A 24,890-nucleotide genomic window follows, 5' to 3' on the forward strand; every position below is an offset into this window, starting at 1 on the left:
CTGTGTGAAGACTCTCACCTGGTGCGCTCTGGGAGATGTAGTTCAGATCATCCTATATTTAGGTTGCTTATCTGAAGTACTGATGTGTGGTATCTGGTGTACTGAAGAGTGAGGAAGGGGGAGAGAGTGAATGAATGTGTGTGTGTGCGCGCGCGCGCATGTATATGGATACTTTGCAAAAATCTTTTGCGTAACCTTGGGATTGTGTTAAACCATGGGTTTTATATTGAGTTTAGGATATGACTAACACATTTTTCTTCATTACGGATGTGCTATCTCAAGCTATGAAAGAGGTCAAAGGAAGTTAAAAGTGGGGAAAACAAGAGAACAGGAAATGTGAAAACAAGAGGAAGGAAAGAGGAATGAACTCATCCTCAGTGAGCCTTCCTTTGTCCTTCTAGCTCTTAGGTTACCGGGGGAGGAGCATCGACTTTTTTTTCTTTTTTTTTCCTCCTTCCATTTGTTCCATCCAACCATCAGTGGCGGCGTCCATATATTCCCCATCCACCTCGACCCCCATCATAAGTATGTGCATTAGAGAGGGAGGCTAGGCGTGCGCGCACACACACACACACACAAATGCATAAATGACTGACGCTGCAAGGAGTCTGTGAGGAAGGAAATGAGGGGAGGGGTGGGAGAATGAGGCAGGGAGGTGGAAACAAGAATCAGCAGCAGCATCAGTGGATGAACGTGCATCGTGAGAGGGAGAGAGAGCGAGGGGGAGAAAGAGAGAGAGTGCTAGACAGGGAGGAGAGGAGAACAGAGGACAGTTGGCTACACTGCTCAAATGCAGTCGGCGGTTGGGAGGCGAGGAGGATGAGAGGAGGATGAGAGAGCGTGGGGGAAGGAGAAAAGACAAAGGGAGATCACATCGTTGTTTTCGTTCCATAGAAGAGAGGGGAAGAAAGCGATCTACACGGAAACAAGAAAAGAAGGAGAGTTCAACCATGACTCTGTCATTTTTCAGCCAGAGGAAGCAAGTCAACGGATAACAGCATGAGCGGCTTTTCCTCTGTCAGGGACGGAACTGAGGGAGAGAATATCAAAGATATTTTTTGGCTAATTAGTGTGTTTATTTTGCCTTCACTTCTTTCAGCATCTCAAAAGAAATAAACAGAAGGGAAATCGGACATTCGTTTTAGTGTATATACTTTCAGTGCTTTTACAGACATCACTCTTATTACTTTATAGCTTATATGCAGTAAAAAAAAAATCAGGTTTCTCTTATGCAAAAGTTTTAATGTGTTAATTAAATCGTCAATTATTGCATTGCGTTGCACTCTTTCTCTTATATTTCTTATATTGGGCTTATCAGTGTTGTTGTTATTTTTTTAAAGGATGTTCCGTTTTAGCTGGAACCATGTGTGCGTGTGTGTGTGTGCGTACTCTTGAGCAATATTTGATTTTCTCGTTGGACTGCTGCCCTAACGGTCTCTGCGAGTGTCTGGTGCTGTCTTCAATGAGATGTCAACATTGATTAAGTTTACGCCAGCAGAGACAGTGACGGGACCTTGCCGCCTCGCAGCGTCCCATTCGGCAGACTATCGATCGGCAGCGAGCGCGTATTAAGCCAGCGCGGTGTGTGTAAAGTCTCTCGACTGTCCAATTTGCAGAGCCGCGGCTGACAGGTTGTGTGTTGGCGGAACCCGCCGCCTTCTGTTTGGGTTCCGTCAAGGTTTCGTCTGGCACAAATCTGAGCTGCCTTCTGTCACCATGGCAACAAGCCGGCAACAGTGAAGTCTAACATCACTGTTTGAAGTTGGCATAAACTTTTAAGGAAATTCTGTCTCATGTTCTTTAGATAAGAGGCAGCGAGAAGATTTTAAGGTGCTTGCATTTTTTTTTTTTTAAACCCACGGTCTATCTTTACTTACTTTTTGTACAGCTTGTTAGTTCATACTTGTCATCACTTTCAATTAAGGACAGACAGACAGGATTTATACCCATTTCCTATCTTCTGTTCTACCGGTGCAAACAGTTTGGTCTTGGAGTCGACTATAGAGTATTTGTAGTTAAACTCAGGTTTCATCTTCTTTCTGGAGTGCCAACAATGACCATCACTGCTAGCAGAGGTTTATAGAGGCAAACAAAATGGGCTGCTTATTAACCAGGCTGCTCCTATGCTAGTGATCACGGTCAAAAAACTTTTCATTCTCCTTTTTTTTTTGTTCCCCCAAACACATATCTGTTCTGGATCTGTTCTTACATGCAGCCTTACGTAGGTGCACCCTTTTTTTTATCTAACACTTTATACAGACACTTTTTAGTCTCTTACTCGTCTTACTAGGAATTCATCCACCTTAACCTTGTTAGCCAACAACTTTATCTTGGAACAGGGATTCTGTCATATTCTCGACGAACAGGTGCTACACCCGGGTTGCCGTAGTCTGACGCTGTTCCAGGCTCGGTTCTATGTACTGTTTCTCTGTGTTTTTGTAACCTTGTTGTTGAGGTTTTAACTTCTGTGAACATTTCTTTTCCTTTTGTATACACTGTGCACCTGTCACACCGCATTTCTGTCATTGATCTTGCACAGATTGTGCGTGTGTGTGTGTGTGTGTGTGTGTGTGTGTGTGTGTGGATTCTACGCACGTGCCAAGTCCAGCTCACACTCCAGGATTGCATCAATTCATATTGCGTGCCGTGTATTTGCAAGCGTTGCTGCATTTAATCAACTCTCAGTGAGGTCCCATAAGCGTTTCCACTTAGTGAACCTCTTTAGAGCTGCACTGAAAAGACACTACAAGCTTAATAACAAGCTTGTTCAACTTTATTACACTCCACAGCAACATCGGAGCAATCTTAGAGCGGTGTAATGCTCGCAAGGATTCACGGTTCTGCAGCAGTAAATGTGTACTGTTCTTTAACGAATGCAACCTTGTGAAGTCTATGTAATCAAGTACTACTGATTCCAGCCATCGGTGCTCTGCTGAAACAATCCGACTGCTTTATGATTTCCTAATGCTTACTTTTTTCGGAAATGGTGCGATCTGATTTTTGAGTTGTGTGTGGGAATGAGAAAAGTCTCTGAGGACATGACAATCTAAAGAGCAAGGTTAGAAATCGGCCAGCCGATGTAACGCAGATACTGTTACAGTCACCGAAAGTGCTTCTGAGGTTTTGGTAATATATGCAGTGGGCTAGGACTGTACTTTATGCTTGTAGGACTGTTTTTTTTTTTTTTTTTTTTTTTTTTGTAAAAGTTGGCAACTATAGATTGTTGTTTCCTTGCCAGGATTTTTTTTTTTTAGGAGTTAAGTCTTCTTCTATGTTTTTGTTCGGCGTGGGTTTTTTTTTTTCCTCAGGAAACTGATTCCTTTAGACCTGCTCCATTTGAGGGAGCCATCTCTCAGACGGGAGGTGTCAGTTAGGATAATGAGCGCATGATTGATTTTCCAGTCCGCCTCTAATGAGATCTCTTAGGGCAGAACTTTGGATTGAGCCAATCAACTCTCATTACGATCACACTGACAAGCGGCTGTTTGCCGGTACCATGGGAAGTCATGTTCCAGATGTCGGAGGATGACAATCTATATACCTTGGCCCACACACATGTACAAAGTCACTAATGGTGCTCTAGTGGTTTAACCTTTTACAATAGCCATATTTTGATCTGATTTCTAGAACATTGGTAGGACAGTTTCAGGGCTCTCTTTGATCAGTTTACCTTTTTTTCTAAATCAGTTACATTTCTATGTCTGTAATTATCTTTACAATCTATGTAACTCTGGGCTTTTTTTTAGTCTCAGTCGATCAGTTATAGAACTATTCACTTGCAAGAAACAGTGAGTGAAAGTGAATATTTAGAAGTCGCTGTACTTTTTAACCAAAAAGGAAGGAAGGGCAAAGAGTCAGCCTGGAGAACGGGAAAGAATACGTGGGCGGGGGAACGGGGGAGAGAGAGATCATCTGGAAGAAGCGGGCGAGCGTGATTGAAAGGGAACGAGCGAGGGAGAGGGAGCGAGAACAAGAGGAGGAGGAGAGGAAGAACAGGGCCCAGTACACAGTCTGGAGGCTAAGGGAGGGATTCCAGGAGAGGAGGGATAGAGAAGAAGAACAGCTGAAGGGAAAGAGTACAGAAGGAGCGAGAGAACCTCAGCCAGAAGTGATTTGGAAGAGACGAGAGGAAGAGGAGAAAGAGACAGAGGGGATACAGCTGGAAGACAGGGGACCCCGGATCATCTGGAGAAAAAAGGAGAGAGAAGGAGAAGTAAGAAGGAATATATATGTCAGTGACTTGAAACCAAAGGGGGAGAAAGAAGGGAAGAGATCAGCCGAGTGAGCTTGATCCAGACTAGAATGGTGCTTTCTGTCTTTCTGTGTTCTTGATCTAATACCATGTTTCTTTACACTGCACTGTAAAGTTTACAGTATTCTTTTATCACAAGGACTGATTTATATCAGTTTGGTTCTTAAAGATTTGATCAAGACAGTTTGTATATAGCGTTCTGAACCAGGATATAGTCTTTAAACCACTGAGACATTATTGGATCTGTGTGACTCTTTAATGAGGATCTTCTCAACCTTAAAGAGGTTAAAGAGAATCTTCTGAGGTAGTCACCTGCTTTTCTCTCTCTCTCTCTCTCTTTCATTATTGATTTTTCTATTGGAAGCCTCTCAGTTGCAGCTAATAGTTTTTATGGGACTCTTTCAGATAAGAGCTTTTATAGTTTAGTCTCACACATAGAAACCAAAACACATCCCTAAATATCAAAGAATTCCTTTTGCTTTCTTTCACGCACATTTTTTATTCTAAAGTGCAAGACTATTTAAAGACACCAACAAACTGGCATTAAGAAGACAATCATGCTGAGGTTCTTCAGTGGAGCTTATGGTGCTCTAATGATGCGAATTTATAAAAATGTGAATCATGATTTACTCTATGCAGACTAAGATCTGATGCAAACCCTTTCACGCGGATTTTAAACGGCGCACTGTGTGACTACATGATGTCATAGTCTGCATGATCTGGAACTTCACAAGAAACGCTTTCTATTCTCGTTACTTAAAAGTCTCTCTCCTCCTTTCCTATTTCTCACGTTCTTCTTCTTCTTCTTCTTTTTTTAATGAACTGACCTAACAACAACACTGTCATTTCTTTGGTCCAAAGATGAAGCGATCGGGAAAGGGAGACAAACAAGGAACTGTAACCAAAAAGAGTGGACCTTTTTGCAATTTATTTGAAAGAGACACTTGGAAAGACCTTAAAAGAACCTAAAATCTTGTCAATTCAGAGCTGAACTGATAGACGAGTGGAAAATGGAGCTCGTCCCCAAAACTAAATACACCCCCTTCAGAAGTGACTCGTTCAGTTCTACGGACGAGACAGCTTCTAATCCATCTCTCCCTTCCTCAGCTCCCCTCACCCCTCTTACTCCTCCAAGCATTGCTTCATCTCTGTCTTCCTCATCACTCGCCCCTATCCTCCCCCCGACGTCCCCTCGGCCAGCTGAGAACAGCCCCACCACGCTGTGCTCCTTTTTTCCTAGAATGGGCTCCCTGCGACTCGGCATGTCTGCCAGTCTTCTGCCTGGCCTAAAGGCGTCCAGCAGACCCCAGGAAACACCCGGCACTTCTTGTCTCGCCTCTGCCTCTACTCCTCCTCCTCCTCCACCTCCTACTCTCCTTCCTCTAATGGCTCCCTCTCCTCCTCCTCGTCCCCCACAGGACATGAACCGGCTGGGTGGCGCGTCGCGGAGGGCCCGTGTGGAAGGGGGCCAGCTCGGGGGCGATGAGTGGACGCGCCATGGTTCTTTCGTCAACAAGCCCACAAGAGGATGGCTGCACTCGGACAATGTGGTCAGCACCTCCGGCGTCAGCTACACCGTTAGGGTAAGACAATATTAGCTAAAAACTTTGGGGTTATGTAATGCATATTTTATTGTGTATTGCAACTGTGTTTGTTTTTAACTTTTTCTCTCTCTAGTTAATGCCTTTGTTTCAGTTTAGCCTGTATTAATGGAGCGATTGCCAAGATTCTTTGTAAATGAGATCTTACTTGGACAAAAAAAAAAATGCTCTGATTCTGATTATATAACTAAATCATAAAACTTGCATACCCACCCATTACATCCACACCACAGGGGCCTAAAAAAGTTAAGCTGCTATGAGTCTGATAATGTCCTGCAGAACATACCATTTAATTCTTTTAATGTCAATCAATGATATATGACACATTTTTTGTTACTTTTCCTATGGTAATTACTTATTAGGAGTAGTTCAAATGATTTCCTTAACTTTTTCCTCATCTCCCAAATCAATTTTCTCATACTGTATCATAATTCGCCGGAATTCTGTATCATTCTGTGTGTGTTACTGATCCTCTGAGTCATGATGTACAGACAGCAGCTGCAGTCCCTTCACCCATAGAACTGGAGGCAGAGATTGCTATGTAGAATGCCTTAGAGCTACTGTACAGTACTGTGCCAAGGTCTAAAGCCAGCCTTATTTATTCATGTTCAATTAAATCATGTTAATGAAATTAAAGAAACTTGAAACAAACTTTTGACTATGACAAGCTGCAAAGTGCCTAAAGTAAAAAAAAATAAATGTTGTTTTTTTCAACCACTCAGAATTCAGCATCACCAGTATACTAATCATCGTCCTGATCATGTGTCATCATCTGCACCTGTTTCTCATTGGTTCCTACCTTATGTTAGAGAGTTTCTTATACTTGAATGATTCAGAGGTCAAAAACATTCAGGTACAGTTACTGGACTAAAAAGAAAAGTAAAAAAAAAAAGTTCTTTCGATAGCCTGAAAAAGTATTTCTCAAGGCAACGTTAAAATTGCATGAAAGTCTGGCTTTTTGAGAGCAGAATATGAACAAATGAGGGGTGGCTCAATACTTTTGTACAGGACTATAAATCGAATACTTGTGTTCATCCATTAAACAGTACTTGTCTTTAGATTTCAACGTCATTAACAAGTAGCTTGATCTTCTATTCCTGGTCAAAATTAACTTTGGTTCAGACCTTTGAACAAACGACTTCTGCTAAACTTAACCTGTTAAAGACGTAGCAGATGCCATGAAGACAGGAATCATAGACTTGAAACCTCCTTATTTTACACAAAGTGTAATGTTTATATATTTTAATGTGATCTGGTAGCAATATTAATAATCTTGCATTTTGATTAGTGCAACAAAACATTTCAATCATTTGAAAATGAGAAGTTCGAACCCAGAGTATCCCAAAGCTGTCTGTCATAAGGAAGCAGAACCGGGAGGGATAAACTGCATACTTTTTGTCCCCTTTCAATTGCAGCAACACTAGCCAATCGTGAGCACAAGCATGCAGAAGAGGGTGAAGAGCAGCTGTTTAAACAGATGTAGTGTACGTGTCTCAGAGAAAGCATATGGTAGTCTTCACGCTCCCCATTAAGGAAGCTGATGTTTGGTGACGGTTGGATGGGAATCAGCTAAGACCAATTTAGGGAGAGAAAGTTGGAGAAAAAAAAGAAATCTTAACGGTGCCATATTTTACTATTTCTAGTTTTCATGGGTCTCAGAGGGCACTTTCACATTAGGCACGATTGATTTTTACCATGCCGAGGAACGATCGCTTCCCCCTTTCCTATTCCCTCACACTGGCCAGCGTTCACATTATTCTGTTTCTCTGCACTCATGTACACTTGCATATTTTCATCCTCTGATACAGCAGCTGGCAGTGTGCACCTAGCTGGTTTGTAAGCCACCATTAAACACAACGAGATGAAGAGAATCTTCTCGCTGTGCCTAATGTTATTGATATTTCGGGAAACCAATTTGTGTGTCCTCCTGCTCTATCAGCTATGACTGTGTAAATCAGAGGATAAGATTGGCATGTTCTATGTGCACAGAGATTTCTGAGGAATTTGTGAAAAAGCAGTTTCCGGAGGAGTTTTTGAGAGGAACAATTGGCTCCGTTTTCAGGAACGGTTGGATTTCATATCCCTCTGAGTACTGAGTATTGTACTGCTCTAGAGACCATCCTTTTTCTGCGAACTCGGGCACAGTTCCCGCGCGTGGAACTACAGCGTTCTCACCGATCAAAATGAAACAGACTTTGGGGTCAAGTGTCCTCTGAAACGATCCCGGGACCCTAATATGAAAACGCCCAGATAAGGACTTTTTTCATCTGACAAAATTTTTTTTTTCCTCCAAGTGCATTAGAGATCCATCTGAAGTGAAGTTTGAATAATAGTTCCTTTTAATTACAGTGTGTACCACTTTTTCATTTTAAGTCTGAAATTATATTAAAATGTGTTTGATGAATTGAAAAAATTGGAGATTAAGTCTATTAATGGAACCGTCTTGTTCAATTTAAGAATTACAGTAGAAAAGTACATTATTTTAGTATTATTATTACTAGAACATCAATTTCATAAATATTTTGCTTTTACTTTAGTCAATACTAGTCAGAAAAAAAATCCTCAATTCATAGCAAAACCTTTTATGTGCTGCATCACCATAGTGTTTATCACATTTTTTTTTTTTAGTCCCTGTCTAGACGTCTCCTGAAATGATGTATGTTTATGATGACGGCATTGTCGTCTTCTTTGTTTGAGTATTTATATGTGTGGATTAAATTTTTTTTTCATTACTGATTGTATCTAAGTATACAGTTGTGTTTTTTTTTTTTTTTTTTTTGCATAGTAAGACAGGAGCTAGTGTTTGCCTTAGTTGCTGTTTATCTTATCTTGGTTTGTGTGTGGGTAGGTACAGGAAGTGGTCTGGACTTACATGCAACACTGTGCATTTTTCTTTCTCCTGCAGTACATGGGTTGTGTCGAGGTGCTGCAGTCAATGAGGGCGTTAGACTTCAACACCAGAACTCAGGTTACCAGGTAAATCTCTCACTCTCACCCACATTCTCAAATGTGTTTTCTGTCAAAAGCATTTTGATCGGTGCAGACACACTGCTACTATGGTGGATAAAAGACTCTCCTTTAATTAAATATTAATCTCCTGCTCTCATATGCCTCTCCTCTCATGTTGTGGCCGGGGATGAAGAGGGAGAGATCATGACAGGGAATGAGAGAGAGACACACACACACACCTTTCTCTTTTATCTTCTCCTACTTCATAATTTTTTCACCTCCTCTACCAAACGGGCGTGTATGTGCGTTTAGAAAGGACGAAGCGAGGAGGCATTCGAATGCCATCATCCCTGCCTTGATGCCACACACTCTTATTATAGATGCAGCTGGAAGCCTCTGGAATTTATGTGGTTTCTCCGATTTTGTTATGTTGTCCTTCCATTTGAGTGCAGCTCTATAGTTGGTGTGTCTGGTTACAAAGAACTACTTTCTGAATAAACCAGGCTGTTTTCAAATGCAAACGTGATCCTGTTTTCAAATTGTTTACTTAGAAGCGAGTAGAATGTGTGTATGTGTGTGTAAGAGAAATCTAATCTGGTATTGTGCAAGAGTGTGAAATCTTGGAATGGAAAAAAAAAAACCCATGATGGAAATCTATGTCTAATAATCTGATTAGTACACTCTCTTTCTCTCTCTCTCTCACACACATACACACACGCACACACATTGCCTGACACTGTTTGTGTGTGAGTAACTTTACATTCTGTGTGTTTCAGAGAGGCAATCTCAGTGGTGTGTGAAGCAGTACCAGGTGCCAAAGGAGCTCAACGCAGGAGGAAGGTATTCAGCACTAAACTAATATGCACCCAGCATTTAATCACCGTTCACTTCTCTCCAGTGTGCTGAATCAGCAGCCGATACATACACACTGTCTCTGAGTGTTAGGCAGAAGTGTTGGACAGGACTTTAACACAAACTTGTCTACTTGGGGTAATAAAATGCAGGATTAGATTGTCAAAACGGCTAAAGGTACTTAACTTGTCCCTTGCAGTTAGACTGAAAAAGTACCAGGTGCATCACAGATAGCTATGCAAAGGAAGGCAGTTGTATTGTCACCGAATGCAAATTTACGACATAGCGTCGTACATACCACACGTACTCAACAATCCTGCTCTGCAGCATGCTCATCGCTTCATCTCGTTTCATTTCATGTCTGTTTCTCTGCTTTGTTTTAGAGTTTGTTCTCAGGCAATCTATTTGTCTGTGCATTTCTATGGCACTGAGCGCTAAATTTTTGTGGTGTTTGGGTCAAACTGACCCTGTCTGCATCCAAAAAGAGAAAGCATGTGAGAGAGAAAAGACAGAATGTGATCCACTCCCAGAGCATTCTCCGCAGCTGTTGTTTCGTTCCACTGCCTTGACTCTGTGTAACATTTACCAGCACTAACTTTTCTTTTTTTCTTTCTTTTTTTTAATTTATTATTAAGCGTACATAATACATTCTAATCCACATTTAGTTAGATTTAAAGTTGCGTAACTTGCATGATAACAGCTACAACCAGTCATTTCCTTAAAAGTCCCTCTTTATCTTGCAGTAAGGAGGCACGACATCTTAGCTCTGGACAAGAACTTGCGAAATACCAAGCTATTCATGCCTAAACATTTCACATAGTGTGGAAAAAATACAGCATTACCTCAAAAGTGCTAATGCTAGAGGCGCCTTCCAGAAATGCACAGAAAACGTCTCCACACCGAAAAACATGTACAATTTAATATGCTTCAGTATTTACAGTATATAAAGCATCTATGTGTATATTGTTACTTTAAAGATGTTAAAGTTAAAACTGTGAGATTTGTGCTGTGGTAGAAAATCAATCAACACCCAGGCAAGAGAATTGTGTGCTCTGGTGTAAGTGTTTAATAATAGTGTGGCACAGTTCAGCATCTAAGTATTCATCATCTTTGTCTCCCTGTGTCCAGGCTTCAACTCGGTGTCTGACCTCTATCCTAGGAAAGAGCAACCTCCGGTTTGCTGGCATGACAATCAACCTCACCGTGTCAACGAACAGCTTAAACCTACTGACAACCGACTGCAAACAGGTCAGACAGCAGTCAAAGAAAAAAAAGCATGGTGAAAGTCCGCCATGGTGTGCCCTACCAGAACCAATACTAATTTTCTCTCTCACTTAATAGCAAGCGGTGATAGATTTTTTTCTTTTAAAGAGTGCGATATTTGCATATCCGTGGGCAAAATCCTCTTCCAAATGGATACCAGCTGCCCACTGAAAGAGGCTTTTTGTGATTGTATCTAAAGGTAGAATTAAACACTGCCTGGATTTAAAAAAAAAAAAAAAAAAATTATAATATAATTATATTTTGTTCAACTGCTTTGATTATGGTGAGCAATGTGGTGGTGCTAAAATGATACATCACGCTCCTAGTACCACTCTTTCACATTTTGAACACTGGAATATGCCTGTGCCATCAGGGGAAAAAAAGTCCTGTAGGGTCACGTCCATTCAGGTCATCAGCTGATTTAATATCATAGCCACATAAAGTCTAGACCTGACCAACTGAAGCAACCCCAGATCATAACACTGCCGCCAGAGACTTGTATAGTGGCCACTATGCATGATGGGTGCATCGCATCATGCTCTTCTCTTCTTATCCTGACACACACATCGCTCTGAAATAGATGTGACACTTGACCTTTTCCCATCACTCAAACAAGTCAAGTGTTTATGCTCTCTAGCAAATGTAAGCCTTTTTTTCTGATTAGTCTCACTAACAAGTGGATTTTTATGGCCACACAAGTGTTTAGTTTCAATCCTGTGAGTTCTCATCACATTGTGCATGTCGAAATTTTCACAGTAGTGCAATAGATGCAGCTTCAAGTAAGTAATCTCTGATCACTTGGCCTGATCTGATGCAGGCCAATAATTTGGCCCTTATAAAACAGCGACTTTTTTGGGAGGGCCAGACAGTATGCAGTATGTCTATGGTTATTGATTCTTGTTCTAATGCCTTTCTAAGCAACTATAAGTACAGTACTGTAAGTCCCATAATTTTGCCTCTGTGGAGTATACAAATAGATGCCTTCGAACAAACTTGGCAGGTTGCAAGCATTTGTCAATGTTTGTTTGGATTTTCAAGAAGCTCACCATTTCCACACTTGAAGCAGACACACATTCACTCTCAAGCTCGTGAGCAAGTAGCCGAGGCTCCAATTCGTTTATCAGTGAGACAGAGGCTGATTGAATGTCTGTAGTGTCTCACTTGCCAGCTGTGAATCATTGGTATAAATGGATGCATCTGATCCACAATGTCTGATAATTTAAACCCCAGACTCCCTACACACTCATTGTGATCTTTTTTTTCCATCTCATGTCTCTGTATTGTTATTTTAGCTCCCACTGTTTTTTTTTCACCATCACCCCATGTTTTCTCTCTTTCCATTCGTCTTCACCTTTTTGTCTCTCTACAGATTATCGCCAACCATCACATGCAGTCCATCTCTTTTGCGTCAGGAGGCGATCCAGTGAGTCCCACATTTGTCCACTCTTGTCATTTTTTTCTTTCCTGTATTCATCTTTTTCTTATTTTCTCCTTCTTTACCTGTTCTCCTCTCCTCTCTTATTCTGTGGTGTCTCATTCATGTTTTCTTCCCCTAGTGATGAATAGATTATCCTGAAACTTAACTTTCGTGCTTTTTTTCTAACGTTTATCCTTCTTCCTTTAATTTAATTAAAATTTATGCAAACCAAGGCTGCTTTCACATTAGGGACTCGGGCACAGTTCAGCGTTCATCTGACCCCGCGGTACATTTGCGTAATGTAAACACTTTGATCCATATCCGAAAAAAACTCAGAATGCTACATAATCAGCACTACACGTCTTTTTTTAAATCCACATATGTGTGCAGCACATGTTGATTTTGTTATCTGAACTGCACAGACGTAGCTGATGAAGCAGGAAGGCAGACGAGAGGGTTGTTTTTAGCATTTTCTCCTAAATACCAATAATAGTATGCCTAGCGTGAAGGTTGGTTCTCACTTTCTCTTTCTTTATGATTGTTTTTTGGGGGAAAATTTGCAAACATATATAGTTATACATGGTCTATTACTGTATCGATAAGTGTAAATACGAAGTGTACTCGGGTACAGAACAACAGTACTACTGTATAATCTGCCTATTGGGGGACAGGCAATCGCACTTAGGCACGGGACAAAACAATTGTGTCTAGTGTGAAAACAGCCCATCGCTATCTAACCATATACTAAACCTCACCTCACACCCTTTATCCACGTCTTTCCCTCTTCTTTTTAGGACACGGCAGAATATGTAGCTTACGTAGCCAAAGATCCTGTCAACCAGAGAGGTAAGCCTAAACAATATCAGCATAATTTGCTGATCTCACAGGGAGCCACGACTGCTTACATCTGAATGTGATGATTACAGAAAGAAAACAGAAATAAAAATATTTGTATTTTGTCTATACGTTTTTTTTTGTTTTTTGTTTTTTATGTATCTGGATATTACACACCTACTGTATCTCGCAAGCGTCATGCATGCTGTTGAGTATTGTTAATGTCTTGATCCTGTCATGATGTTTCCCAACTTCCTGCATCGCAGCGTGTCACATCCTGGAGTGTTCTGAGGGCTTGGCCCAGGAAGTGATCAGCACCATTGGACAGGCCTTTGAGCTGCGATTCAAGCAGTATTTGAAGAATCCCCCTAAGCTTGTCACCCCGCATGACAGGTGTGTGTTTTTGTGTGTGTTCGTAAGCACAACATTGCTCTGTGTTGCTGAGACGGTAAACAGCTGTCTTCACAGCTGCATATTCACACAAGGCTTTGTTTATGTGACGTGTGAATATGCACAGTGAATAGTTTCATTGTTTATTGGAGGCACTGATATCCTCAATATCCTGTGGTGATGGTGGTGGTGCTGTTAGCATGTTGTACTGTAGGTCTTGTAGGTTAGTTAATTCAATGGTTAGGCAAACAAGGAGACCAAAGCAGTTTAGAAGACAGAAATGAATATGAGTCCTGTGTGCATTTCATAAGACTTTTTCCCTCTCTCTCCCAGGATGGCTCCTTTTGATGGATCAGCATGGGAGGAGGAAGAAGAGGACTTTGCTCCTCCTCCAGATGTTCCGTACTATAATAACTTCCCTGGGAAACAGCCGCCCCCAGGAGGCCTGGTGGACATGAGAACTCGTCCTGGCCATAGCACAGGAGCCACACTAGTGAGACCTTCTGACCTATTTGGCGTTTGTGTTTGATTACGTGCATGTTGTAGACTGTAATAGTTACTGCACTTCAGTTAACAGCTATAAACAAGCTACTGTACTAATTCCATGTGGAGCTAGAATTAAAAACATTATACACAAATATTTAAACTACTACACTAGTACTGTAAATATTCATGATATTACTGCAGCAAAGAATTGTGGTGTATATTGCATACAGTCATGTGTAAAAAAAAAAAATAATAATAATTGTGCCCCCTCTTTTAGTTGTATTTGTTTTTTTGTGGTTTTAAAAATTAAATTTTAAAAGTAACAAAATTAAGATTCTCTAATTGTCGGGTCTTTGTATTAGGCAAATAGAACATCTGATGAATATCGAATAACTTTTTTCACTATTCCATTATTGATTTACCAAAAATGAAACCAAAAATAACAAATCATGCAGGCAACACTTAGTACCCTGATGATTCAATAGCTTGTAAATCCACCTTTAGCAGTAATCTTGAAGAAATAATTTCATGTCTGGCTTTGTAGACTTCATCAGACTCTCACATTATTTTTATATAGCCAAAACATTCATACACACTTCAGGAAAAGAAAAACTTGTATAAATATTTTAAGACTAAACGTTTTATTTGTTATATATTGATATTTATATATATGATATGATAATAACATTTATTTATATATATATATATATATATATATATATATATATATATATATATATATTTTTTTTTTTTTTTTTTTTTTTTTTTATTATATTAATATAATATACATCATACTATTTTTCTTTTCCTGAGGTGTGTATTTTTGGTGCTGACTCTGTATGTATATGTATGTCTACTGTATCTATCTTAAGTGTTTAATTTCAAATTCAATGCATTGTTGAAATATATATGACATGTACATAGGAAACCTACTATACTATTTCTTTCTGTGTTTGCAGCCTTATGGTCAGCCTGGAGCAAATGACATCCACAAGCAACCACTGCCTCCACTACCTGGTAAGCACGTGTTATATTTTTGCCCCATTGCCATCAGTGCCCTTTAAATGCTGCCTTTGCAAAGCGCATGTGTCTGAAGGTCACTGCTTTAATACCTACTATTACTTCTCTTATTTTCTCTCTTTACTCACATTTTTTTCAGTGGGAGCAAAAGAAGGCGGCCTGTTTGACGACCCTTCATATGTCAACGTGGATAAATCTCGCCCCCAAGTGGCCGCAGCGAATGGCAACGCTCACAGAGACGCTTTCGACATGAGTGAGTAAAACTTGCTCCAGAACTCCGAGCTTCTAGCCTTCCTGGACTTTATAGTTTTATGCGTCACTGGGATCTGCTGTACTTATTGTGAATCGTGTTTATACCATTGCGCTGTTAAATTCTCAAATCTGATTAGTTAAATGCTGTTGATTAATTTATTTTGATGTTTTTTAATAACTTAAATGCAAAACAGGTTTATATTAATGCTAATTATACATTAATCGAATACATTATAATTTATATAGCAGCATCTATTTCACAGGGACTTGTATGGCAAATGTACCATATAATCTAAGAATAAAGGTTAATAATAAACCTTGTTATGTAAAATCTATTTAAGATTTTTTTAAGGAGTCTCAGGTGTTAGCAGTCGTAGCGCCTTCAAGACAGAGGATTTTTCTCTTTTTGGTTTCTTTGCAATGTTTTGTATTGACTTTGACAGACAAGGGATACAGAAAGGCTGGTAAGAGAGTAACTGTTTAAAATTGCTATAACAAGTGAAAACAGAAATTTTTAATTGTCGCACTGACATCACATTACATTTAATATAACTCTAAAAGGGTAACATTCAAAATAAGTATAGAAATTGTGACCGCCGAAAGTTTGCTGCGGTTGAAGATAGATCAACTACTAGAGGACATGCTGTTAAAGGAAAGTAATCAGCATCAGGGTGGTAACAATAACTTGCCTTTAACATGCCGCATCATTATTTTTTTTCCTGTACAAGGACACCGTGTAATGTTTTCTTGTTTACATATTATCTGTATCTACAGAGCCATTTGACGATGCCCTCAGCGTGTCGGGCACAGTGCCCCCTCTGGCTCAGCAGCTGCAGAATGAGCCCTGGTTTCATGGTCCCCTTAGCCGCAAGAAGGCAGAGAAGCTGCTGAGCAAAGACGGTGACTTTCTGGTGCGTGAGTCGGGTACCACGCCAGGCCAGTACGTGCTCACAGGCCAGCAAGGAGGCCAGCCTAAACACCTGCTGCTCGTGGACCCGGAGGGAGTGGTAAGAAAGATGAATAACTTAGGGGCATGTGTGGGGTTGTGGGAAAGTGTTTGTAAATAATTATGATCATCTTTCAGAGCTTTTGCATTCTCATTAGAAGCCATGTGATGATAAAGGGTTAGGATGTGCTTCTGTCACTATACCAGATATAGTATACATCTATAGTGTGTGCGTGTTTATATGTACTGTAAGTATATAAACAGTATATAGTGCAAATACAGATACATTATATAGACACTATTTATATCTCGTGCTTGCTCTGTCGTCTTTCTTTGCAGGTTCGTACCAAAGACCATCGCTTCGAAAGCGTCAGTCATCTGATCAGTTATCACATGGACAACCGACTGCCAATCGTATCTGCCGGAAGTGAGGTGTGCTTGCAGCAGCCTGTGGAACGCAGGACCTAAGAGTCTCTCTCACACACACACACTGTTGTTCTTCTGCCGTGGTGTCTCCTGCCTTTTTAAATTCTTGTAATTAGACTTTTCCAGAGATCTTCTCAAATCTTCTCAAGAGAGAATGAGCAACAAAAAAGTGAGCGCCATACTTTTTTGATCCATAATGAAGCTTGGAAGTGGCCATTGGACTCATGGACCAAGAGAAATTTACAGACATTAGATTAAGCTGTAAAAATAAAAGGGAGACTCCAATGGGGAAAATGAGCCAAAAAAAAAAAAATAAATCCAACTGACTGCTGTGGTTTGGTATGGTGTAATGTTGATGTCACTTCCCCTGCAAAACGACATGTACAAGTTAAGCCTGGAATGTCTGGGCATTTTGGGAGCTAATATTCAGTAACACTGCAAAGACCAGCTGCAGACATGAAGTGAAGTGAATCAGAGACTTTGATCAGAGCGCTGGTTGGTGAAGGCTGATCATGCAAAATCACTAACAGATCTACAGATCTAACCTGTAGCCGTCCATGAACGCTGATGTCTCAAAGTAGATATACGTTACAGTAGTGGGAACTTATTCAACAATGTGATTTTAGTAGATTTATTAGAATAAACAGGATCCAACAGGTAGATCACTTCTCAGCTATTACTCACCTACTATTTGGGAGTATTTCAAGGCCACATTTCATTATATATGCTAAAAGGAATAGATAATAATATACTGTAGATTATAGAAATAATGGAGTTAGAAAATAGAAGAGTTATAGGTTTAAACAAAACAAACAAAAAAATGGGAGAAATATTTGCTTTCATTGAAGAGATGAACCCACCAGGATCAAAAGAAAGTCAACACACATCCAGGACCCTACAATCTGGAAAGAACGGACTTCATGAAAGAGTGAGAGACTGTATACAAAGTTACCTACTAGCTCATCAGGATTCAAAAAAGGGGAAAATAAATTGAATCTGTAGATAGTCATATCCTGTTGTGGTGATTGAGGACAATTGTATTATGAACATTTTGTTTGTTTCTTTTTTTTTTTTAAAGTTGTATATTTCACTTTTTATCTGTGTTTGCCTTGACAATCTTTCTCCATCTGTACTTGAGTTGAAGTTGAAGTTGAATGAAAAGAGTGAGGTGACCTAATAGTTAAATAGGGGTGCTAAATTGAAATGTCACACCCTTTTGCATATGATGCAAATGTCTGAACTAGAGTAACATTCTGTTAAAATAAAAGGTTTTATCAGCTCTGCCGTATAATCAAGGAAGAGAACACGCACTCCATTGTTTTGCTGTTTTCATGATCCTGTTTGAATTGTGCCTTTTCATTCAACAAAACCACAACATTTAGGATACAGAAAGTAAAGATGAAAAGACAAAAACTCGATTGTTGGTCAGAGTGCATAACATTTTCTTGCTAAAATTCCTGCACCAGTGTAGGTTAGTTTGGTCCTGATTTTAATTGATGGGAGTCTAATTTGTTTTCTTGCACATTCTCTTAATCCTGCTGGTAACTAATGGTCATGTTTTAGTGCTGTGCTGTGACTTAATGAAAACTTCTAGATATTGTTTTATGTTCCTTGCATGTAATATAGTTCTTCACTGCTTGTGCAGAAATGGCTTGCTGGCATCGTAAAATATATGTAGATATTACATATCACGGTGTTCACAGTTGCTCTATGTTCAACCCACAGGGTAAGGCCAGACAGTCCTGTTATAAAGCTCAGCATCGACTGAAGAAGCAAGAAACTAATTAAAATGATAGTGAGGTTTACTTCTTAGATTTACTCAAACATATATTCAGTGCAGGGTTTGCGTTTATCTTTTACAAGTGCAACGATTTCTGTAACTGGAAACATGATATCATAATTAGTTGGAGTAAGTGTGTACAGCACTAGACACAGTTTGGGAAATATTAGATCATCAGCATCGACATGCAGGGCAGGCAGACTCTTGTCTGTGGCTCGGCTTGCTGTCTGAAATTATGTAACTTCTTCACTCCATGGGTGTGGTTAAATAAGTGACTGGCACAGTGCAGTCTACCCAGGTGTGTGGGTGTTATAGAAAGTTCCGGAACAATCTGGCCTACTCCTTCTCACTGTTGCATGGAAACTCTCTGCAGTCTTTGTGTTATAGTGACAGTACTTTACCTTATGACTGATTGTGTTTTTCATTTCCCAGGCCAAAGGTTTATTTCGCCTTACCAGCACAAGCCTTTTTTTTTTATTTTTATTTACTGTTGTCTTTTTGATCTATTTTAATATGCCTTTAATGTTTCTTTTTGGGGGAAAGTTCATGTTTACGTACAGTATGTATCTGGATCTATAGATTGCATATATAAATGCATTATCAGACAATTCAGATGATGACTGTGTGTTTTTTTAATAATATGGGCTACTGTAAGTTTTTCTTCTAAATCTGCAGTTTAAATTTAAATTGCATTTAAATTTTTTTCCATCGTGCACATTATTCTGCTATGTCTTAAAAGTCCTAAGTTATGAGCACCCTTCAGGTAAATGGGCAAAAGTCCAGACATACACTCACCTAAAGGATTATTAGGAACACCTGTTCAATTTCTTATTAATGCAATCATCTAATCAACCAATTACATGGCAGTTGCTTCAATGCATTTAGGGGTGTGGTCCTGGTCAAGACAATCTCCTGAACTCCAAACTGAATGTCAGAATGGGAAAGAATGGTGATTTAAGCAATTTTGAGCGTGGCATGGCTGTTGGTGCCAGACGAGCCGGACCTGCTCAGTTACTGGGATTTTTACGCACAACCATTTCTATGGTTTACAAAGAATGGTGTGAAAAGGGAAAAACATCCAGTATGCGGCAGTCCTGTGGGTAAAAATGCCTTGTTGATGCTAGAGGTCGGAGGAGAATGGGCCGACTGATTCAAGCTGATAGAAGAGCAACTTTGACTGAAATAACCACTCGTTACAACCGAGGTATGCAGCAAAGCATTTGTGAAGCCACAACACGCACAACCTTGAGGCGGACGGGCTACAACAGCAGAAGACCCCACCGGGTACCACTCATCCCCACTACAAATAGGAAAAAGAGGCTACAATTTGCACAAGCTCACCAAAATTGGACAGTTGAAGACTGGAAAAATGTTGCCTGGTCTGATGAGTCTCGATTTCTGTTGGGACATTTAAATGGTAGAGTCAGAATTTGGCATAAACAGAATGAGAACATGGATCCATCATGCCTTGTTACCACTGTGCAGGCTGGTGGTGGTGGTGTAATGGTGTGGGGGATGTTTTCTTGGCACACTTTAGGCCCCTTAGTGCCAATGCGGCATCGTTTAAATGCCATGGGCTACCTGAGCATTGTTTCTGACCATGTCCATCCCTTTATGACCACCATGTACCCATCCTCTGATGGCTACTTCCAGCAAGATAATTCACCATGTCACAAAGCTCGAATCATTTCAAATTGGTTTCTCAACATGACAATGAGTTTACTGTACTAAAATGGCCCCCACAGTCACCAGATCTCAACCCTATAGAGCATGTTTGGGATGTGGTGGAACGGGAGCTTCGTGCCCTGGATGTGCATCCCACAAATCTCCATCAACTGCAAGATCCTATCCTATCAATAACTATTTCTAAAGAATGCTTGCAACACTTTGTTGAATCAATGCCACGTAGAATTAAGGCAGTTCTGAAGGCGAAAAGGGGTCAAACAGTGCATTAGTATAGTGTTCCTAATAATCCTTTAGGTGAGTGTATATATCATATACAACATATTGTATATTATGCTATTTTTTATTTTATTTTTTTACACTGCAACAGTATGGGAAAACTACTTACCTTTTAGAATAATACAAATTCTTCAAATAGGGCCATGCCAGACAAATATAAATTATAGATAAATGATCAACACCTTCAGTATATTTTAGTTTATTAGATTTTTTTTCTTTAGTAAACTTTTTATATGTGGATGCCAATTATTTCGAAATAGGCCAGAAATTATAAAAAAAAATTTAACGCTGTTAAATTAAAACAGTAGTATTCTCATATGTTCAAGCTTAAATATCTCTGTTGATGTTTGGTCTTGGTCATTTTCATGGGGGTGGCCAAAAATTGTGTAATTGATTGTATCGGTTCAGCAAATAACTGGTTCCCTTTGTGTACAATTACCATTTTCTTTCTTTCTTTTCACATCCTCCTCACATAGGAAACACAGAACAATATGATTGTTCAAAGCTATTGCACTAGTCATGAAATGGATGCAGTGACCACACCACTGATGCCCATAAATGGCTTGCTAAATCACATTAGAACAAAAGGGCCCCAGTTCCAGTGGGGACAGAAAAGACCAACCATGTGTTTTGAGAAAAGCATTCAGGATCTTTTTCCGGAACAAAAAAAAACGAACTAACGGAGCACAATAGGGAGATTAAAGGTTTAATGATGGTACAATATAATGCCAGAGAATTGTAGAAAATGCATGGTCCATGTTCCAGAGCTGATTATAACAAAAAAAAAACGGGGGCAGAAAGAGTGTGTGTGTGTGTGTGTGTGTTCATGTGTTCATCACATTATCTACTGACAGGGAAGAAAAAAGTCACACATTTTCGGCTCTCTTGAGGCATTTTACACCGTCAAACTGGGGAACATTATCACACAGGATCGAATGCAAGCTCACACCACCCTTCGCAACATTCTTGCTCATCTTTTCAGCCGTCCCACCCAGTCTCCAGTAGGGAATCAGGAGAGGATGCATCCTCAGCGCCCCTTGGCACAGGCTGTGCCTGGCTCATTGGGCCAGAATCTGAGAGACATGGCATATGGCTTTGGCCATGGTAAGAACTTGCTGGGGAGGAACATTGCGTACGGGGTCATCCAAACTCTTAAAGAGTGCCTTTACTTCCTGCTTTGCTGCTGGTGCATAAAAGAGATCCTGGACTGAACCAGGATGATACAGGAATGTGAGGACTATGTTTTTGTCCTTTTATTCTTTGCTTCTAAATATGTTTTGTGTGTGTTTGAGAATGACAGTGATTTTGAGTATCCTACTAGAGGTAAGTAATGTGAATACTTTTGTTACATAATTTTATTGAGACTAAAGATACTCTTAAGGGGAAAAACATTTGAATATAACTACATTTTATAATAATTTAATATCCTTTTTTAATTTCAATTAGATTAGGGTTCGATTCCCACCTGGGTGGGAGGGAGTTTTCATATTTTCCCCATCCTTTCACAATTCAGAGACCTGTCAACTAGGCTAATTGGTGTTCCCAAATTACCTGTAGAGTGTGCATGTGTGCCCTGCGATGGATTGGCATCTTGTCCAGGGTGTACTCTGCCTTGTGCCTGAAGTCTCCTGGGAAAGACTCCGGGCTTCCTGCGACCTTGTACAGGATAAAGCAGTATAGAAGATGAATGAATGAATAAACAAGGTGGTGGCTGTTCCACTAGATGGAGCTCTAGTAAAATAAAGGCACATTGTTTTCAAGGTAAAAAGGCGGTTTGTAGTTTGCCAGTAGGAGCAGATAAATTGAGTTGAACCTGCCAGAGAGTTAGTGCAGACCTATTACATCAAGACATACAGTATATCCCACAATTGCTCAGCTCTGTGCTTTGATTGTAACTCTGCTTCTATTGAGCTGTTTGGATGCTTTAGATTCAAAAATGTTGCCAGTTGAACAAATCCAAATGTATAAATCAAGCTGTGTGACTGTATTTGATCTCTGCTTCTTTTCCAGTGTCCCTGATTGACAAGTGACATGATCCCTGCTCAGCACACCCATCAAGGATACCGGAGTTGTCATAGCTTTGAGCCCCGAGGCCTTTGACCATGACACATCGGGACAGCTCTGCGTGTTGTGTGAACAGCTTCAAATGCAATAAAGTTTGAGAGTGTCCTAAAAGAAACAATGGGAATTATGTAGCAAAAATGAATTAAATAAAAAAAGAAGAAAAGAAACCATTAGTAGATGAGCCTTTCTACTAATTTGGACATCTGCCAATTCCCACCTACGTGCTAACGCTACCAATGTCATACAAGAGCTACCAACCTGAAACGATGAAGGCTAACATAGCCAATCTAAGAAAAATTAAACCAGTTGAGTACATATTTTTTAAACACTTATTGAAAGCACTACCGGGACTCTTTTAAACTCATGAGCGCACAGGGACTCTAGACTGGTTAGTGTTGCTCTGATTGACGAAAGAGATTGCGTCTCACAACCACAGCGCTCTGGCACGGATGGCGTTGGTATTGTAAGGAATCAAACTTCCTGATGATAGCATTATGTTTAAAAAATGTAAAAAATGTAAGAGCAAGAGTGCAACTTGGTCGTTCACTTTCTCATTGCTTGTAAAAAAGCTCCTGTAAAAAAATCTAAACATGTTACAAATGCACACATCCAATGCATAAAAACTGTCGGAAATCATAATATATGACAATGCTAAAGGAGTGGGAGCATAACAGATACATTGTTCAAGTCAAACCATGACTTTTAGCTTCTTTATGCTATAATTATTATCCCTTACTCTTTTACCTTGCTTGACATTAAACCTTTCAAACGTTTGAAACCAGGTATGCCTGTACTTGTTAAATATCACAATGACCCCCATGACTACAATATACTTATTCAAATATTAGGCTAATAGTATCTTATATCTGAACAAGACTTTCAATTAAAAATGAAACAATTAATATTCTCAATGCAACTTTGAGAACTATGGCATTGAGAATATAAAACCATTATAGCACACTATTGTGCATTCAGCACTTGTCTGGGTCCAGGTTGTTTGAGGAAACATCAGGTCACTGTGTTTCGCAGATAAACCCTGTTGGAATGAGGAAGGACAGACTGACACAGTGGTTTGAGCTTCAGTGGCGCATGTATGGATAAGGAGTAAGTACGTGCATAGAGACCATATGAGCCTCGTCTATACTAACAGTATAATAGTATAACTATGAACCCCTTTTACCATTGCCAATACAATACAAGCTTGTTGTCTCAGTAACCCAGAAGTATTTATTATGTAATTTATTTGATTACTGTAATATGTAAACTGTGTAAAAATTCTATCTTTAAAAAAATCTTGATTTAGTAACTTATGCATATGTTTTCCTGGTCTTGGGTAAAGGAAAAACTCCGCTCCACATTATGAAATGTTGTCATTGCTTTTCTTTCATTTAGCTCCATCTCAGTAAACTGTTGGGCTTTGTGGAAAGGAAGTGCTGATGACAAGTGCATCCTGTGCTATGATCATGATCTCTCCAGCCTTCTGTGAAGTCTCTAAATACTACAATATGACTGTCAAAATAGGCCCATTGAAATAAAAAAAAAAGAAAAATGCATCATTCTTTTCTGTTCTGGAACCTTTTACATTTTTGGCCATTAATCTACAGTACACACAGCAGAGCATCATGACATAGTGAAAAACTAAAATGTTTTTAGATTTTTAGTTTTTCAAATGTATTAAATATGTGTTACTTCATAGGTTTAATATATCAATATCCCTCTCTCTCTCTCTCTATTTATATATAGATATATATTGATATATTAAACCTATGAAGTAACACATATATAATTAGGTAATTAAGTAATAACAGCAACAGTCAGTTGGTATTTGAAGACACGAAGGTCGGCTTCTCTGGAATAGGTCTTTCAAGACAAGTGCGTTTGGAAAACCCATCAAGCACCATGATGAAACTGGCTCTCATGAAGACCATTCCTGGAATGCACTACTACTGAAAAAGTTTTGCTCTGTGTCCAACTTTTTCAGTAGTGTATATAGTGTATATATACGTCTATCTGGACCTCTGTAGTCCAACTAGGGACCGTAGAGGCCAATGTTGATTACCATTTGGTTTATTGAAAACCATGAAAGGGCCAGCAGTCATTATTTAAATGCACATTCACACACTATGGGAAATTTAGAAATGCCAGTTAGCCTAACCTGCAAGTCTTTGAAGAACATACAAACTCCATGCACACGGCGGTGACCTTGGAGGTGCAAGGCGACAGTGTTACGCTATGCTAACCCGTATGTATGTATGCATATATATATATATATATATATATATATATATATATGTGTGTGTGTGTGTGTGTGTTAATTATACACTTGGATTTTATGCTGCCACTGGGTACATTTGTTTGCAAGGGCAGTGCAAATAAACCTCAGGCTAGTATTTGCA

The 24,890-nt window shown here is 39.7% G+C and overlaps 2 protein-coding genes across 5 annotated transcripts in view; both read left to right on the top strand.

The window, feature by feature from the left end:
• The window catches only part of shc1 (SHC (Src homology 2 domain containing) transforming protein 1), a 40,803-nt gene extending 21,727 nt beyond the window's left edge, over positions 1-19,076 (top strand). For 2 of the 4 annotated variants that reach the window (XM_053493585.1, XM_053493586.1), the window contains 12 exons: positions 5,671-5,835; positions 8,759-8,829; positions 9,579-9,642; positions 10,783-10,902; positions 12,287-12,340; positions 13,129-13,180; positions 13,435-13,561; positions 13,892-14,051; positions 15,004-15,061; positions 15,204-15,317; positions 16,091-16,323; positions 16,602-19,076. In XM_053493585.1, the coding sequence (XP_053349560.1) occupies positions 5,671-5,835; positions 8,759-8,829; positions 9,579-9,642; positions 10,783-10,902; positions 12,287-12,340; positions 13,129-13,180; positions 13,435-13,561; positions 13,892-14,051; positions 15,004-15,061; positions 15,204-15,317; positions 16,091-16,323; positions 16,602-16,730 (1,347 nt within the window). In that variant the 3' untranslated portion in view covers positions 16,731-19,076. Of the gene's footprint in view, positions 1-545; positions 5,836-8,758; positions 8,830-9,578; positions 9,643-10,782; positions 10,903-12,286; positions 12,341-13,128; positions 13,181-13,434; positions 13,562-13,891; positions 14,052-15,003; positions 15,062-15,203; positions 15,318-16,090; positions 16,324-16,601 lie in introns of those variants that run through there. The other 2 variants (XM_053493587.1, XM_053493584.1) reach the window with 2 other exon arrangements.
• A 2,295-nt stretch (positions 19,077-21,371) lies between these two features.
• On the top strand, positions 21,372-22,562 carry lenep (lens epithelial protein). Its single transcript, XM_053493565.1, has 2 exons — positions 21,372-21,660; positions 22,441-22,562. The coding sequence occupies exon 1, from the start codon at positions 21,450-21,452 to the stop codon at positions 21,639-21,641; it is 192 nt and encodes a 63-aa protein (XP_053349540.1). The 5' UTR covers positions 21,372-21,449; the 3' UTR covers positions 21,642-21,660; positions 22,441-22,562.
• The last annotated feature ends 2,328 nt before the right edge of the window (positions 22,563-24,890 follow it).

The sequence above is a fragment of the Clarias gariepinus genome, chromosome 4 (assembly GCF_024256425.1).
Source record: "Clarias gariepinus isolate MV-2021 ecotype Netherlands chromosome 4, CGAR_prim_01v2, whole genome shotgun sequence".
Taxonomy (NCBI): domain Eukaryota; kingdom Metazoa; phylum Chordata; class Actinopteri; order Siluriformes; family Clariidae; genus Clarias; species Clarias gariepinus.